At 54.7% G+C, this 13,498-nt stretch overlaps 1 protein-coding gene across 1 annotated transcript in view; it reads right to left on the bottom strand.

Moving 5' to 3' along the window:
- The window catches only part of TMPRSS4 (transmembrane serine protease 4), a 46,841-nt gene extending 34,608 nt beyond the window's left edge, over nucleotides 1–12,233 (bottom strand). The window contains exons 1-3 of the mRNA XM_047071936.1: nucleotides 12,156–12,233; nucleotides 11,732–11,793; nucleotides 9,317–9,488 (exon numbers count right to left, since the gene is read on the bottom strand). Coding sequence (XP_046927892.1) covers nucleotides 9,317–9,488; nucleotides 11,732–11,793; nucleotides 12,156–12,233 — 312 coding nt within the window. The remainder of the gene's footprint in view (nucleotides 1–9,316; nucleotides 9,489–11,731; nucleotides 11,794–12,155) is intronic.
- Between the last annotated feature and the right edge of the window lie 1,265 nt (nucleotides 12,234–13,498).

The following is a 13,498-nucleotide window of genomic DNA, read 5'->3' as shown; positions in this document are numbered from 1 at the left end:
CGAGCTCAGCCACACCAGCAGGCAGAGGCCAGCCTGACCGATGCGCGGGACACGGCACAACGGGAGACCGCTGCCGCCCTGGACAGGTGCCGTCTCAGCCTCTCGCCCCCCTCCCTCAAGCGTTCCATTCATCCGCTACCCCGTGCGCGTCCCTGCTTGTGCATGGATTATGCCGGGGAGCTGGAAGCTGCTTTGGGAAGGAGTGGTAGGGGAGGGGTGTTGCGGTTTTGAGGCTTGTTTACAGATTTCTCTGCTGTAATCAAGACAGAACCGCAGGCTGTGAGGTGGAGTCCAGCACGTTGCAGAGCGATTGCCACATTGGTTCTGCTCAGACTCTCTTTCCAGTCCCTGGGGTTTCCAGACAGGCTTGGGCTTGTCTCTCTCCACTTCCACACCCCCCGCCCCCCACGTCTCTCCCCCCCCCCCCCCGCCCTGATTGGGATGAAAGCACTTTGGTGACACCCCTGGTAGGTTCTGGCGTCTTTTCCAGTCAGACTTGACTGACTTTGTTATCAGTGTCAGATACATCAGCAGGTTCTGGGAATTCAGTCTTTTGTCACTTACTTGTTATTCACTCGCAAGCATTCATCACATGGCTATTGTGTGTCAGGCCCTGTGTCAGGTTTGGGGCTAAAAGTGGGAAAAACCCAGTCCTCAAGAAGCTCCCAGTCTGGCGGCCACACGTTTACATGAAAACGTGGCAGCTGAATGCATTTTAGCTTGTGAGGAATTCACCGTCTTGGGGATGGTTGCTTGGGCATTTGAGGGGTGTTATTGGGTAGATGTTTTTAGGTGAGCAAGAAGGAAGCCCCAGGGGGAGCTGCTGGGAAATGTGAAATGCAGATTCTCAGGCCCGAGAGCCTCTGTCTCATGCCATCTCCTGCCATCTCCTGCCAAGTTTGTCCAGAGTTCCTGAGACCCGTTTTTATGTCCCCCCCCCATTTTCCCCCTTACTCTTCCCCGCCCGCCGCTTCCCACCCTATCTGCCTGGAGAGAGCCTGTTCATCCTTCAAGTTCCAGTGCAAATACTGTTTCTTCTGGGACAACTTCACAACCACCCTGGAGAGGATTCACTGCCTTCTCTGCTCTAGGGGTCCCTTGTCATCACCTCTGGTATTGGACTTGCCACAGTCTCTTCGGATCTTTGGCTTAAGGAGCTCTCCTTCCTCTGGATTTGGGGAAGCTCCAGGGCAGAACCAGGGCATTGTACCCTTGTGCCCCCCTTGCTGCCTTCAGGGGGCTGGCCAGTTGTAGGGACTGATTAAATGGCTACATGGAGGGAGCTACTTCGGGGGTCACAGCAGCAGCAAGCCCCCCCACCCAGGTAGGGAGGGCACTGGGGGAGCAGGCAGGGGCCTTAGCCCTTCTTTGCCGAGCTTGCCCTCTAGGGTCTTTCCAGAGCCCAGGATGGCATCACCAGGGCTGAGTGGTGGGCCCGCCCGTGCTCCTAGACCCCCCACTGCCACAGGCTGGCCCACTGACCTGGCACATTCCTGAGTCCCAGCCAAGCCTAGCAAACTCCTTGGTCTGAACCAGCTGGAAAAGGGGAGAGGGAAGGAAGAACCTGCTTCCTCTAGAGCAGCCAGAGGGCTGGGACTGACCTTGGGTGTTTAACACTCTACTCTGGTGGCTCATGGTCTGGGGCCTCGTGGGCAGTAAGGAGTCAAGACCAGGATGGCCAGTCCCAGGGTCCCAGGCTCCCCTCCAGGCCTCAGCAGCAGCTGAAATATCAAGGGAAACATTCCCCTCGGGGACAGAGATGGGGCTCGGACCTCTGCCCACTGCTATGAGGTAGTAACTGTGCAGGACTTGTCTGTCCAGGGCGGGGCTGGCAGGGGTGAGAAGAGGGGGGGAGGGGGAAGGAAGGGCTGGGCCCCAGCATGAATTGTTTCATCTTTCCCCAGGGCTGGGCGCTATGGCCCTCCCAGCCTCATTAGAGGGAAATGACTGGGTTATTAGGCACAGGTGGTTTCACGGCTGGCTCAGGGGCCAGAAGCTCTCTGGTCCTACCCGGGACCCCGGCAGTGCCACTGCCAGCAACGCCCAGCTCCTTGCCTGGCTGGTGAAGTTCAGTGGGGCCGTGCCGCCCACCTGTCACTTCCTGGAGGGGATTCCTCTTTGGCCCCACATCCTTAGGCTTACTAGCCCAATCGTTCCACTAGTCTTCGGCATGCATAGGCGTGGCATGGATAAGATTCCCATTTTACAGAGGAAGAAAATGAGTCTCAGGAAGAGCAAAGTCTCAAGAATTATACGCTAAGAAGGGAGCTGGCCGTTCGACCTTTTGATTCTCCAGTTTGTGCTCTGGTTAAGTGCCTTAGAAACTGCCCCCTCCCACGTCACTCCCTCGAGAGGCACTCAGACCGCCTCGGTGTCACCAACAAGCAGCTCACAGCCGCACAGGCAGGCAGTGCCTCCTTTCTCTCCTGAGAGCCCAGCAGGGTGCAGCTTCTAGGTGCTTCCTTGGATGGGGCTGTGGGAAGCTGGTGCTTCCATCCTGGCTGGATCGCAGAGGAAAGCAGGCAAGCCCTTCCCCTCTCTGGTCCTCAGCTACCCCAGCCCTGGGTCTAGAGTTTTGCCGGGAGAATGCCACTTGGGGGGCCCCAGCAGGTCACCTCTGTTCCCCTTGGACGGAAAGCTTCCCCTTCCCTCCCCTTTCATTTTCGTGTTGGTTTTTAGGCAACTGCAGCATCTTTGCCAAGAATTAGAGATGGAGAGATTCCCTGAGTTCCACCTCAGACTCGGATATGATCTCTTCCCCTCCCTGTCCTCAGATGTCCTTGAGAGATGGGATTGATTCTCTTTGTCCCAAGACAGTGCAGATGCTCTGGGCGTTCGGAGGAGGGGGAGAGAGGGCATGGTCTAAGAAGAGGCCAAGTGGATCTCCACAAACACCTTAGATTGTTTTGAGGCAACTGTCCCTTGTTTTCTGTAGGAAGAAAGGGAGTCCATTTCCCCACGGAGGCGGCAGAGGGCCATCAAAACAGCCCGTTGCCCTTGGAAAAACAGTGCCAACCTCCAGCCAACAGACCAGGAGACCTTGGACAAAAGAGCACGAAGGATTTAGGAGGAGGATCAGGGAGGCGAAGCCTGGCCTCTGTGTCCCGGCATCCTCGGTGCTGGTGCAGGGGCTGCTGGCAGGGAAGGGAGAGGAGGGCAGACGGGCACGGAGACTTGCAAGGGCTGGCATGTGGGGGTGATTCACTGTCCCCTCTTTTTTTTTTTTTTAACCTGGAAGGTGTTACAAAACTCTCAGGCTGCTCGAAGGGCCCTTTCTGGGGAGACCTGCCCTCCCGCAGGACTCGGAGCAGGGGACCCCCACACTCACCATGCCGGTTCTGCGATCTTCCATATTTCTCTACAGGCCGGAGCTGAGGTTGGCAGCCCGTCGGGAGGAGGACCTCCTGGGATCGGGCCCTGGCTGGTCCGCGGGTCAGAGCCGCCCTGGGCAGCACTGGCCGGAAGAGGTCTAAGTGCAGGGCAGGCGTTGGTCCCGCGTGTCGGGCATCCCTCTCCCCTCAGCACCCCGCTGCCTCCACCGCTGCGTTCCAGGAGTGATTTGGGGACTGCTGGCCAGTTGATTAAAACAACCCTACAGGTGAAGTTGCCAAACTGGAATGATTAAGTGTCTTGTAACCTCACACCCATTGTAGGGGCTGGGACACACCTGGAGTCATTCGTGGCCTTTGGCCCCTGAGCAGGTGACACACCTAAGATGTTGCAAAAAGCCTTCCCGCCTGAATGACATCCCCCCCCCCCCCCAGCCGGGTGCTGGCTGGTGGAGATGTCCGGAGGCGTGCGCGCTCGCTCCCTCGCGCTCTCTCTCCAGGTTGCGTGACTTCTCCATGTGTGGGTGCTTTTGACTGGGGTTGCGGGGAGGTGGAGGAGAGTGGGGCGCTCAGCGGAACTGGCTCGTTGCCACGTGTGGAGCAACAGGATCGGAAAGCCCATGGGGCGGTTTCTACCCCGTCCCTTGTCCCCCCCACCCCCCGCGCGGACCTGGCCCGCGCGGGACTCATGCCCAACGTCCCTGCCAGCATCCCTCCCAAGGGTTTCTCGCCCCGCCTCACCGGTTATTACTTATTTGAATATCTTGGCCTGAGTTGGCCCCTGGCCAGGGGATATACAAGGTGAAACCTTGACCCACAGAGCCAGGGAGCTGGAAGGAACCGGGGTGACTGTCTTCTCCCATCTCTCCATTTTGTGGGCGAGGAAACGAAATTCCAGAGAGGCGAAGCCACATAGCTCAGATCCCACGGTAAATTAGCGCCCGATTCCGAACAAATCCAGACGCTCAATGCCTCCTGGAGACCAGTCCAGGGTGGACATGTGCCTCGTCCCTTCCAGCGATGGCACGCTTGCCGTCCACGTGCAACCGTGTGAGGGACGTTCTGTGTCGCCAGTGGAGGAAATCCGAGCTCGTGCACAGGAAGTGACCGGCCCCCAAATCACACCGAGGTTTTGGCAGAGTTGGGACTTGAATCTGGTTCCCCGTGTGGACGGGCTGATGGTAGTACAAGTGTCTGAGGCCCTAAGTCCACGGTCTGGGGAGATATGGCGCCTGGATGACTGTAGTGACGTCTGAGCGGGAGGATAGTTTGAACTGATTGTTGGCTCCACTACCGCTGCTCAGTGTGGTGTGGCCTTGGACTTGTCTCTGAGCGGCAGAGACCCAAGGCTGGTCTGGAGGGTCTCTTGGGCCAGTATGGCACCAGCCCTTTTCCCATCTAGGGCAATGGGCCATTCATTCACTCATTCATTCATTCATTCATTCATTCAATTATGAGTGTTTTATGCTTTATTTATTTATTTATTTTAAAGGTTTTTTTTAATATTTATTTTTGAGAGAATGAGAGAGAGAGAGAGAGAGAGAGAGACAGACAGACAGCGAGTGGGGGAGGCGCAGAAAGAGATTGGGAGACACAGAATCCCAAGCAGGCTCCAGACTCTGAGCTGTCAGCACAGAGCCCGACGTGGGGCTCAAACCCACGAACCACGAGATTGTGACCTGAGCTGAAGCTGGACGCTTAACCGACTGAGCCACCCAGGTGCCCTGCTTTATTTATTTATTTTTTTAAAATTTAACAAGTCAGGGGCGCCTGGGTGGCGCAGTCGGTTGAGCGTCCGACTTCAGCCAGGTCACGATCTCGCGGTCCGTGAGTTCGAGCCCCGCGTCAGGCTCTGGGCTGATGGCTCGGAGCCTGGAGCCTGTTTCCAATTCTGTGTCTCCCTCTCTCTCTGCCCCTCCCCCGTTCATGCTCTGTCTCTCTCTGTCCCAAAAATAAATAAAAAACGTTGAAAAAAAAATTAAGAAAAAAAATTTAACAAGTCAGTTAACATACAGCGTATAATAATTTCAGGAATAGAATTTAGCGATTGATCACTTACACGTGACACCCAGTACTTGTCCCAACAAGTGTTCCCCTTAATGCCCCATCACCCCTTTAGTCCTTCCCCCCCATCCCACACCCCGCCAGCAACCATCAGTTTGTTCTCTGTATTTAAGTTTCTTTTTTGTCCCCCTCCCTGTTTTTATATTATTTTGGCTTCTCTTACGTTCATCTGTTTTGTATCTTAAATTCCACACGTGAGTGAAATCACATGATATTGTCTTTGATGGATTTTACTGAGCATAATACCCTCTAGTTCCATCCATGTTGTTGCAAATGGCAAGATTTCATTCTTCTTGATTGCCAAGTAATATTCCATTGTATACGTGTACCACATCTTTTTATTCATTCATCAGTCGATGGACATTTGGGTTCTTTCCATACTTTGGCTGTTGTCATTAGTGCTGCTTTAAACATTGGGGTGCATGTTAGGGCAGCAGGCTTTAGAATTGGAAGTTTGGAGTGAAGTGGCTATGACCTTAGAACAGGTGGCTTCAAGGGACAGGCTGCAAAGACCTAGGCAGGTGCCTCCCTTTTCAAAAGAACTTCCACAGTCAGATAATGAGGGGCCGATGGGCCATCCTGCACAGGCTTTCCCTGGGCTGGAATCCTCTATATGCCAGTCTAAACATCTGGCCCCAGGTTTTGAATCGCCTTGCCGGGCACTCAGGTGATGAACAGGAAAGAGCACTGCACAAGAGTGCTGCTGGGTGTGACGTGTTGGAGGGAGGATTATTCAACCCTGGGGCCCAGCTTCCAGGTGGGTCTGGGAGCCCGAGGAGAGACGGGGATGTTGTGATACCTGGGGAAGAGGCTTGCAGAATCTACAGGGGGAGGCACAGAGGCTGGAGTGAGCAGGGAGCCCACACCTCCCAGGGCCCAGGCAGGGGGCTACCACTGGACCCGCCCCCCCCCCCCATTCGTCCAGGGGCAGCCTTAGCTCCCCACTCGACCTCTTCTTCCTCCCTCTTCCTTCCTTCCTTGCTTCCTTCCTTCCTTGCTTCCTTCCTTCCTCCCCTCCCCTCCCCTCCCCTCCCCTCCCCTCCCCTCCTTCCTTCCTTCCCTCCCTCCCTCCCTCCCTTCCCTCTTTCCCTCTTTCTCTCCTGCCTTCCTTCCCTCTTCCTTCATTTTCCCCCAGGACATTTTTACTTGGATATGCAATTTTTAGGACAGTGTATTAATTTGCCAGTTGTTCTGATGGCACATTCGACCTTCGTATCGGCAACCATCCACTCATCCATCCAACAATTATTTTCTGTGGTGGTAAAGAGCACTGTGGTTCGATCTGTAGTTGGAAAAAATACATAGCTTGTACCTTGGGAAGCTCAGCCTGCCCACGCCCTGCACGCCTGCTATGCAAGCAGGAGCTTCTGAGGGCAGCAGGCCTTCCAGATCCTTCCTGCTCCAGGTGTGTCTGTGGAGCCACCAGCATCCGTGCATCACCTGGGAGATTGTTAGAGAGGCAGAACCCCCACCCCCCCTCCCCCTTGCCCCGACAGACCTACGGACTCAGGATCTGTATGACAAGATCCCTGGGAGATTCGTATGTACCTTGAAGTTTCAGAAATGCTGTTCCCGATCTCTTCCCACGCTTGGGAGTGGGTAGAGGCTGTTATTTCTGGAGTGAGCTGAATTTAGAGACTGGAGCTTGCCATCGATGAACCTCTGGGGTTCCTTCCAGCCAGCAGAGCCTATGGTCCTTTCCTCTGAGCCCAAGTACTTCGAGCTCGGTTTCAGCGACAGACCCTTCTGTTGGGACCTCTCCCGGGAAGTTCTGTGGACAAGGACGCAGACGGTGGGTATGTGCCAGCAACGGCCCATAGCATCCAAGCCAAGTGGCTCTGAAATGAGGCGGATGGGGGAGGCAGTGTGTGTCTGTGGGGACAGAAGGGACGCCTTGGCTCACCGTGAGGTGTGCAAGTGTGGCTCTCTGTGGATTCGCTAACTTTTGGGAGAGGATTTTCACGGCTAACCAACCCTTCTCCCAGACATGGTTCAGGCCCCAACGCTGTGGAATGAAGCCTCACATGTCTGCACCAAAGAGGAACCGGGGACGTCGAGAATCCCTAACTGTGGCTGATCTGTTCGGGTGGGAGCTGACCTTGTCTTGTGGTCCTTGCTGGGATCAATCCCCCTCAGGCTGAGGGTAGGGAGTGGGGGCAGACAGGAGTATCTGACAGAACAACAGGTCACGTTTGGTTCAATAAAGCCGCGGAAGTAAAACATCGCTAACATGTAACGTGTTCCTGTGTGCCAGGCTTTTATGCCGGTGTATAGAAATTGCATTACCTTATTCAGACCTCAGGGCCACCCTAGGATGTGGGTGCTTCCGTTACCTCCGTTTTGTAAACAGGGAGGGGGTGCCTGGGTGGCTCAGTCAGAAGTGTCCAACTTCGGCCCAGGTCATGATCTCACAGTTCACAGGTTCAAGCCCCGCATCAGGCCCTGTGCTGACAGCTCAGAGCCTGGACCTGCTTCAGGTTCTGCGTCTTCCTCGCTCTCTGCCCTTCCTGCGCTTGTGCTCTGTTTCGCTCTCAAACATGAAAAAAAATCTTTACAAAGGGGGAAACTGAGGCCCAGAGAGGGCTGTGCCCCAGACTTGTGTCACCTAGGACACCTGGGCCTTTTCCACTTTTTCATGCATGGTTGGGTCCTGCATGGGCCGTGGAGAGGGTCTGCAAGGGCCTCGGCAGTTCTCCAGGGCCCTTGAAAAGCCACTCACGCCCCCGTTGCCCCAGAACTCTGGGCTGTCCGGGGGACAGTTTCCACATTGCCCATGTATTTCAAATTGGTCTCAGAAAAATACCTTGCCATTCGGCCTTCTCCCCACAAATTAGGCAAAGACTGAATTTCCCATTATTGCCGAGTCCAGCCTTTCTTTTCAGGTGTCTCTAGAAGATGCTCTGAACTTTACCCTGGAGCTGCTTGTGGTTGAAAGAAATAGGGAGGCTGATGGGGTGGGCGACATTGCCTTTTGTCCTAACTGCTATGCATCTGAGACCATGAACATATAGAACTTGCATGATTTTTTTTTTTTTAAGAGCATGGTTAGAAATTAAATTGTATAGATGAAAACTTTGCTACATTTGTATTCCCAGCTTGTACACGGAATAATCAGCATGCATGGTGTTACATCTTTTTAAAATCTTTTCTTTGTTGAATGTTTGTTTATTTTTGAAGGAGAGAGAGAGAGAGACAGCGAGTGAGCAGGGGAGGAGCAGAGAGAAAGGGAGACACAGAATCCAAGGAGGACTCCAAGATCCTAGCTGTCAGCACAGAGCCCGACCTGGGGCTTGAACCCCCAAAGCGGGAGATCATGACCTGAGCCGAAGCTGGAAGCTTCACCGACTGAGCCACCCAGGAGCCCCTTGTGGGCGTTACATCTTAACTTCAATGGCTCTGTCACTTTCCAGCTATGTCACCTTCAGCACATTATTTAACCCCTCTCTGTCTCACTTTCCAAATCTCTGAAGTGGGTGGCAATAAATAAGCCCTACCTTCTGGGGCGGCTGTGAGGGTTAAGTGACTTAAGGTCGAGAAAGTGCTTACGGCAGGACGCGGCACACAGTAGGTGCCATGGAAATACTGCCGGTGAAGGAAAATGAGGATGATTTCAGTTGTGGGTTGATGAATCGTCACTCTTAGAATGTGTTTTTTGATTACCGTGGGCCCTGTATTCTGTGCACGTCGTTCATTCTTTAAAGCTTCATGAACAGTACGTGTTGGTAACTCACGTTCCAGCCGCATCTTCTGCCAGTTGTGTGGGTGAGGGAGGGACCCTTACCCCTTTTGAGTCTCTTCACGGTCTGCCCTGCAAGGTGGCTAGGAACACGGGGGAGCAACGCGGGTGGGGAACTTGGGGGAGCAACGTGGGTCGGGAGGCTCCGCCCACCCCTGAGCGCAGGCAGGCGAGGTAAGTGACTGGCTTGAGTAAAGGCCTTGTGAATTTCAAGGACCCGGATGTAGATCCCTCCGCCCGCTGGGGGAAGGGCTGGACTGTCCCGCAGCTGCGCCCCCTCTCGGTTCTGAGAGCTTCTCCGGGCTTTGTTCATGCTGTGCTGGGCTCCTTCTCTGGGCTCGTTCTGCACCTCACTGCCTCTGTGAACCGGGCGGAGGCTTCACAGGACAACACCGCCGATTCCCTGTGGCCCAGCTGCTTAAGGGTGCCGTCTAGAAGCCCTGAATCACAACATGATCCAGCTTTGACTTTCTGCAGAGGTACGTTGGCCAAGGCTTGTTCGTGTGATCAGGGCAGGTGCTCCCAGTTCACCCAGGGAGCCGGCTCGTGGCTCATGCGAGATTGGCCCCATAGTTGCAGAGGGTATTCTGGAATGTAGAAACCGTGGACCTAGAAAGGAGGCAGGCAGAGTATCGGTGGTGTCTTACCTGGCATTGTTGAGGGAAACATCACCCGTGTTTCCCGGTACAGAGCTTTGCAGTAACCAAGCTTTTTCTTACACGGCCTTCAAAACCGACCTTGTGCAGTTGATCAGAGAACTGAGGCTCAGAGAAGCGGAGTGACTTGGCCGGGGCCACTGAGACGTCCACCTGGAACTGACCCGTCCCAAACCCCTTCACATGGTACTTTCTTCTTCTGCCTTTTGTTGACAACCGGGCAGGATAGCTTTTTGCTGGGTTGGAGGGTGTCCTCTAGGAATTCATGTTCACCCGCATGCTCAGAATGCGACCTTATTGGGAAGCAGGGTCCGCGTAGGTAGATGTTGTTAGCTAAGATTAGGTCCTGTTGGAGAAGGATGGGCCTTGAATCCAACACGATTCATTAGAAGAGACAGGGATGGACATGCACAGAGGAAAGAAGATGTGAAGACGGAGGGATTGGGGGAAGACTGATATGGGGGGTGGGCAGAGATGGGGAGGTGCAGCCACAGTGGAGGAACACCTGGGGCCACCGGAAGCTGGAGGAGTCAAGGAAGGATCCTCCCCTAGAGGCTTCAGAGGGAGCCTGGCCCTGCCAGCATCTTAATTTCAGACCTCCAGCCTCCAGAACCATGTAACCCTAGGTCTCTATCGATTAGGCCACCTCATTTGTGGGCCTTTGTCACTGTCGCGCCAGGAAAGGAACACAGCGGCAGCTCCCAGGCTTGTGTCTTTTTCTTCTCTGTGTTCTTCCTCTTTCCTCTAGAGTTGCCCTGTGTCCTTGGGGATTATACACACAGAACAGCTAAGTCCTGGCAGCTTGTGTCCTCTGTGGACAGGAGTTTTGATCTTTGACCTAGATTACATGTGTTGCAGCAAATTCACTTGTTTACTCCTATTTGGCTCTGGCTTTTTTTTTGCCGCAATGTAACTTGTACCACGTCAGCTACACCAAGCCTCCTGCATCCGGGTGAGATGATGTCTGGGGGAGGGGGTAGGCAATGTGGCCATTGCCCATTGGGGGTGGGCTTTTTTTCTCGCAGCCTGGGACTGGTGGTCTCGGGCTGAGGCTTGGGGCTGTGCTGGCTCTTGCTCTTGGCCTTCGAGTCCAGGCTGGACCGGTACTGGCTGGCTATTTGGGGTCCTGGGCTGGTTTCTCCTGAGGTAGGCCTGCTGGGGGGGGGGAGGCCCTCCTGGGCGGGGGGGGGAGGCCCTCCTGGGCGGGGGGAGGCTCTGAGCTTGCTCACACTGCCACCTAAAGGGAAATATTGAGCAGGGAAGTGACCCCCCTGCCCCCTCCAAAGGCACTTCCTCCACCAAAGCCATTGAGCCGGATGGTTGGAGATGTTTGAGTCCTGTCCTCCGCCTGTTTCTGTCATCGCCCCTGGACAGCCTTTTTTATGCTGGGACTTCTGCTGCTAGTCCTTGTGCTGAAGGTGGGCTGGGAGGGAAGGGGGGGCAAGCGAGGGGCGATGGAGATGGGGTGGTGACCAGTTCGAGTCCTAGCTTAGTGCCTTGTACAACAGCCTTAAGTACTTAGGGACCCTGCGCAGCACTTCCTAGGAGGGGCCGCGTGTATCTTTATACCTGCAGCCCCAGTTTGGCACGCGAAAGGCGCTGAAACGCTGCTTGGGTAAAAGTAGCTGAAAACACAACTCCTGCCACAGGGGAAGATGATTCTGGCAGCCGCACAGGGCAGAGGAGGGAGGTGGGGAAGAATTGGTCGTAGTAGTTGAGGTGAAAGATGGAGAAAGCCTCAATCACTGCTTGGTCCACAGGGCCAGGGAGGATGGAGAAAAGGAGGAGACCTGTTCTCTCTGGCTTTGCACTTCGCGTTTTGCCCTGTGCTGCCTGCAGTGGGTGCCGTGGCTGCTGTCGTCCTAAGAGCCTTGCAGGCTCCGTCTTCCGGTTCCCATGATGGCCGCAGAACGGAGGTGACCGGCCTAACAGCCCACAGCCCATACCGGGCGGGCCGGCCTGGGACCCAAGCTGGTGCAGGATGCTGGCGCAGGACCAGAAGGGCCCCCTGGGGGAGGGGTTGGGGGTGGCTGAGGCTTCTGTGTGGCTGCCGGTGTTGACGGGGGTCCATTAACAAGTGAGTTCGTTGGGTTGACCCAGTTGGAAGCAGGAATGCTTTTAGATTGCCTTTGTCCGGGCTTTGGCAGGTCCCCCACTCCGTCATTTAATGATGGTGCTGGTGCCTCTCCCTTGACTGAGTGCTTTTGGCCGCAGAGCGATGCTTGGGGGAGAGGTTGCTTGGCTCCTTGAGGCTCCCTGGCCTCCGTGGGGTTGCAGGTGCCGCCACGGTGCCTCCAGTGCTCACTCCCTCGCCCGGGGTCCCTACTTCTCCAAGTAGGCTTCGTGTCTCGCATGGAATGCCAGACTCACGAAGGGAGCAGACTTCGTGAGGTTCACCATGCAGACATGGTCCTGGATGTTCCCCACACCATCTCCCTTGGCCCTCATCTTCTCCCTGCCCGTTGCCCTGAACCAAAGTTCTTGAGCCTGGAAGTCTCTGGCCTGGACCATCCCTTGACCTCATTCCTGGCTCTGTGAATCTCTGATTCATCAGACATGGACTGAGAACCTACAGTGTGCTGGGCACTGGGGACACTCAGATGAAGTGCCTTCCCTGCCTCCACATCTCTTGACCAGGGTGGAGAGGTGGGTGGCGAGTGACTGGGTGGGTGGGGGTGACCTGGCCCAGACCCCGCCCTCTGATCCGCAGGAAGATGCTGTACTGAAAGAACAAACAGAGCCCGAGGTCGGGGCAGCCTCCCCAGAGGAGGTAACATTTGAGTTGAGCTTATGAGGCTGAACAAGGACTTGCTAAGTGAAAGAGTCCGGGCTCTAAGGGGGAAAAGAACATTCACAGCCCAGAGAGGAGGCTGTATGTGTTTGGGGAACCAGCTATTAATTCCACAAATATTTACTGAGCACCTGCTCCACGCCAGCCTCGTGCTGGGAACATAAATCCTCCATAGCCCCGATTATGAGAAATTTACAAGACATCTTCTTTGGCGGGACCTTTACACAAAATGAGGAATTTGGACGCAGACCTTTTGTATACACTAGAAGTTCTCAAACTAGGGTTTTTGAGCCCTGGGATTAGGCAAGATGATCCACTGGGAGAGGAGGAAAAAAATCGAAGCCTCTATTTATAAGCGTTTTTTTTTTTAAAAAAAGAATTTGAGCTTCTCGAATATTTACTGTATGGGTTGACCCTGGTGCCTGCCCTTAGCCCCTATGCCGTGCATGTTGCCTATGTCAGGGAGGGTCCTGGGGAAATGGGGTGAGGGGGTTCCATGAAATCGACAGGGGCTCCTTGCATCCTCCCTCACTGTTAGCACATTGTAACATACTTACATCTGTTCCTGCAGTGGATTTATGGGTGCTCTTATCTGACTTTAATTAGCTGACCCTCACACAATGGACAAGGTCTGAACAAGTTTCCTGGAAAGACACTGGGGGCTGGAGAGAGGGTGGGTCACCCAAGCGCAAGCGGGACAGCAAGAACTTGGCAAGGCTGTTGCTCCCTCCCCCACCCCAGCCTGCTCTCAAAGGGCCCCTTGTCCTCTTTCCATCCTGAGTTAAAAGTGGTAACGATCCAATTGTAACCAGTGGAAGCCAGACCAGCAATAGTCAAAATTCCCAAGGTGATTGGCAACATAGATTCAAATCTCCTGATGTCAGTAATATTCTTTCCCTAAAGGTTTGCGGTCTTTTAGATA

The sequence above is a fragment of the Lynx rufus genome, unplaced genomic scaffold, assembly GCF_022079265.1.
Source record: "Lynx rufus isolate CCGP_SWC_20201006 ecotype Redwood Valley unplaced genomic scaffold, mLynRuf1.p SCAF_9, whole genome shotgun sequence".
Taxonomy (NCBI): Eukaryota; Metazoa; Chordata; class Mammalia; order Carnivora; family Felidae; genus Lynx; species Lynx rufus.
Note: the sequence above shows the minus strand (reverse complement) of the source record. Positions and strands in the feature narration are given on the sequence as shown.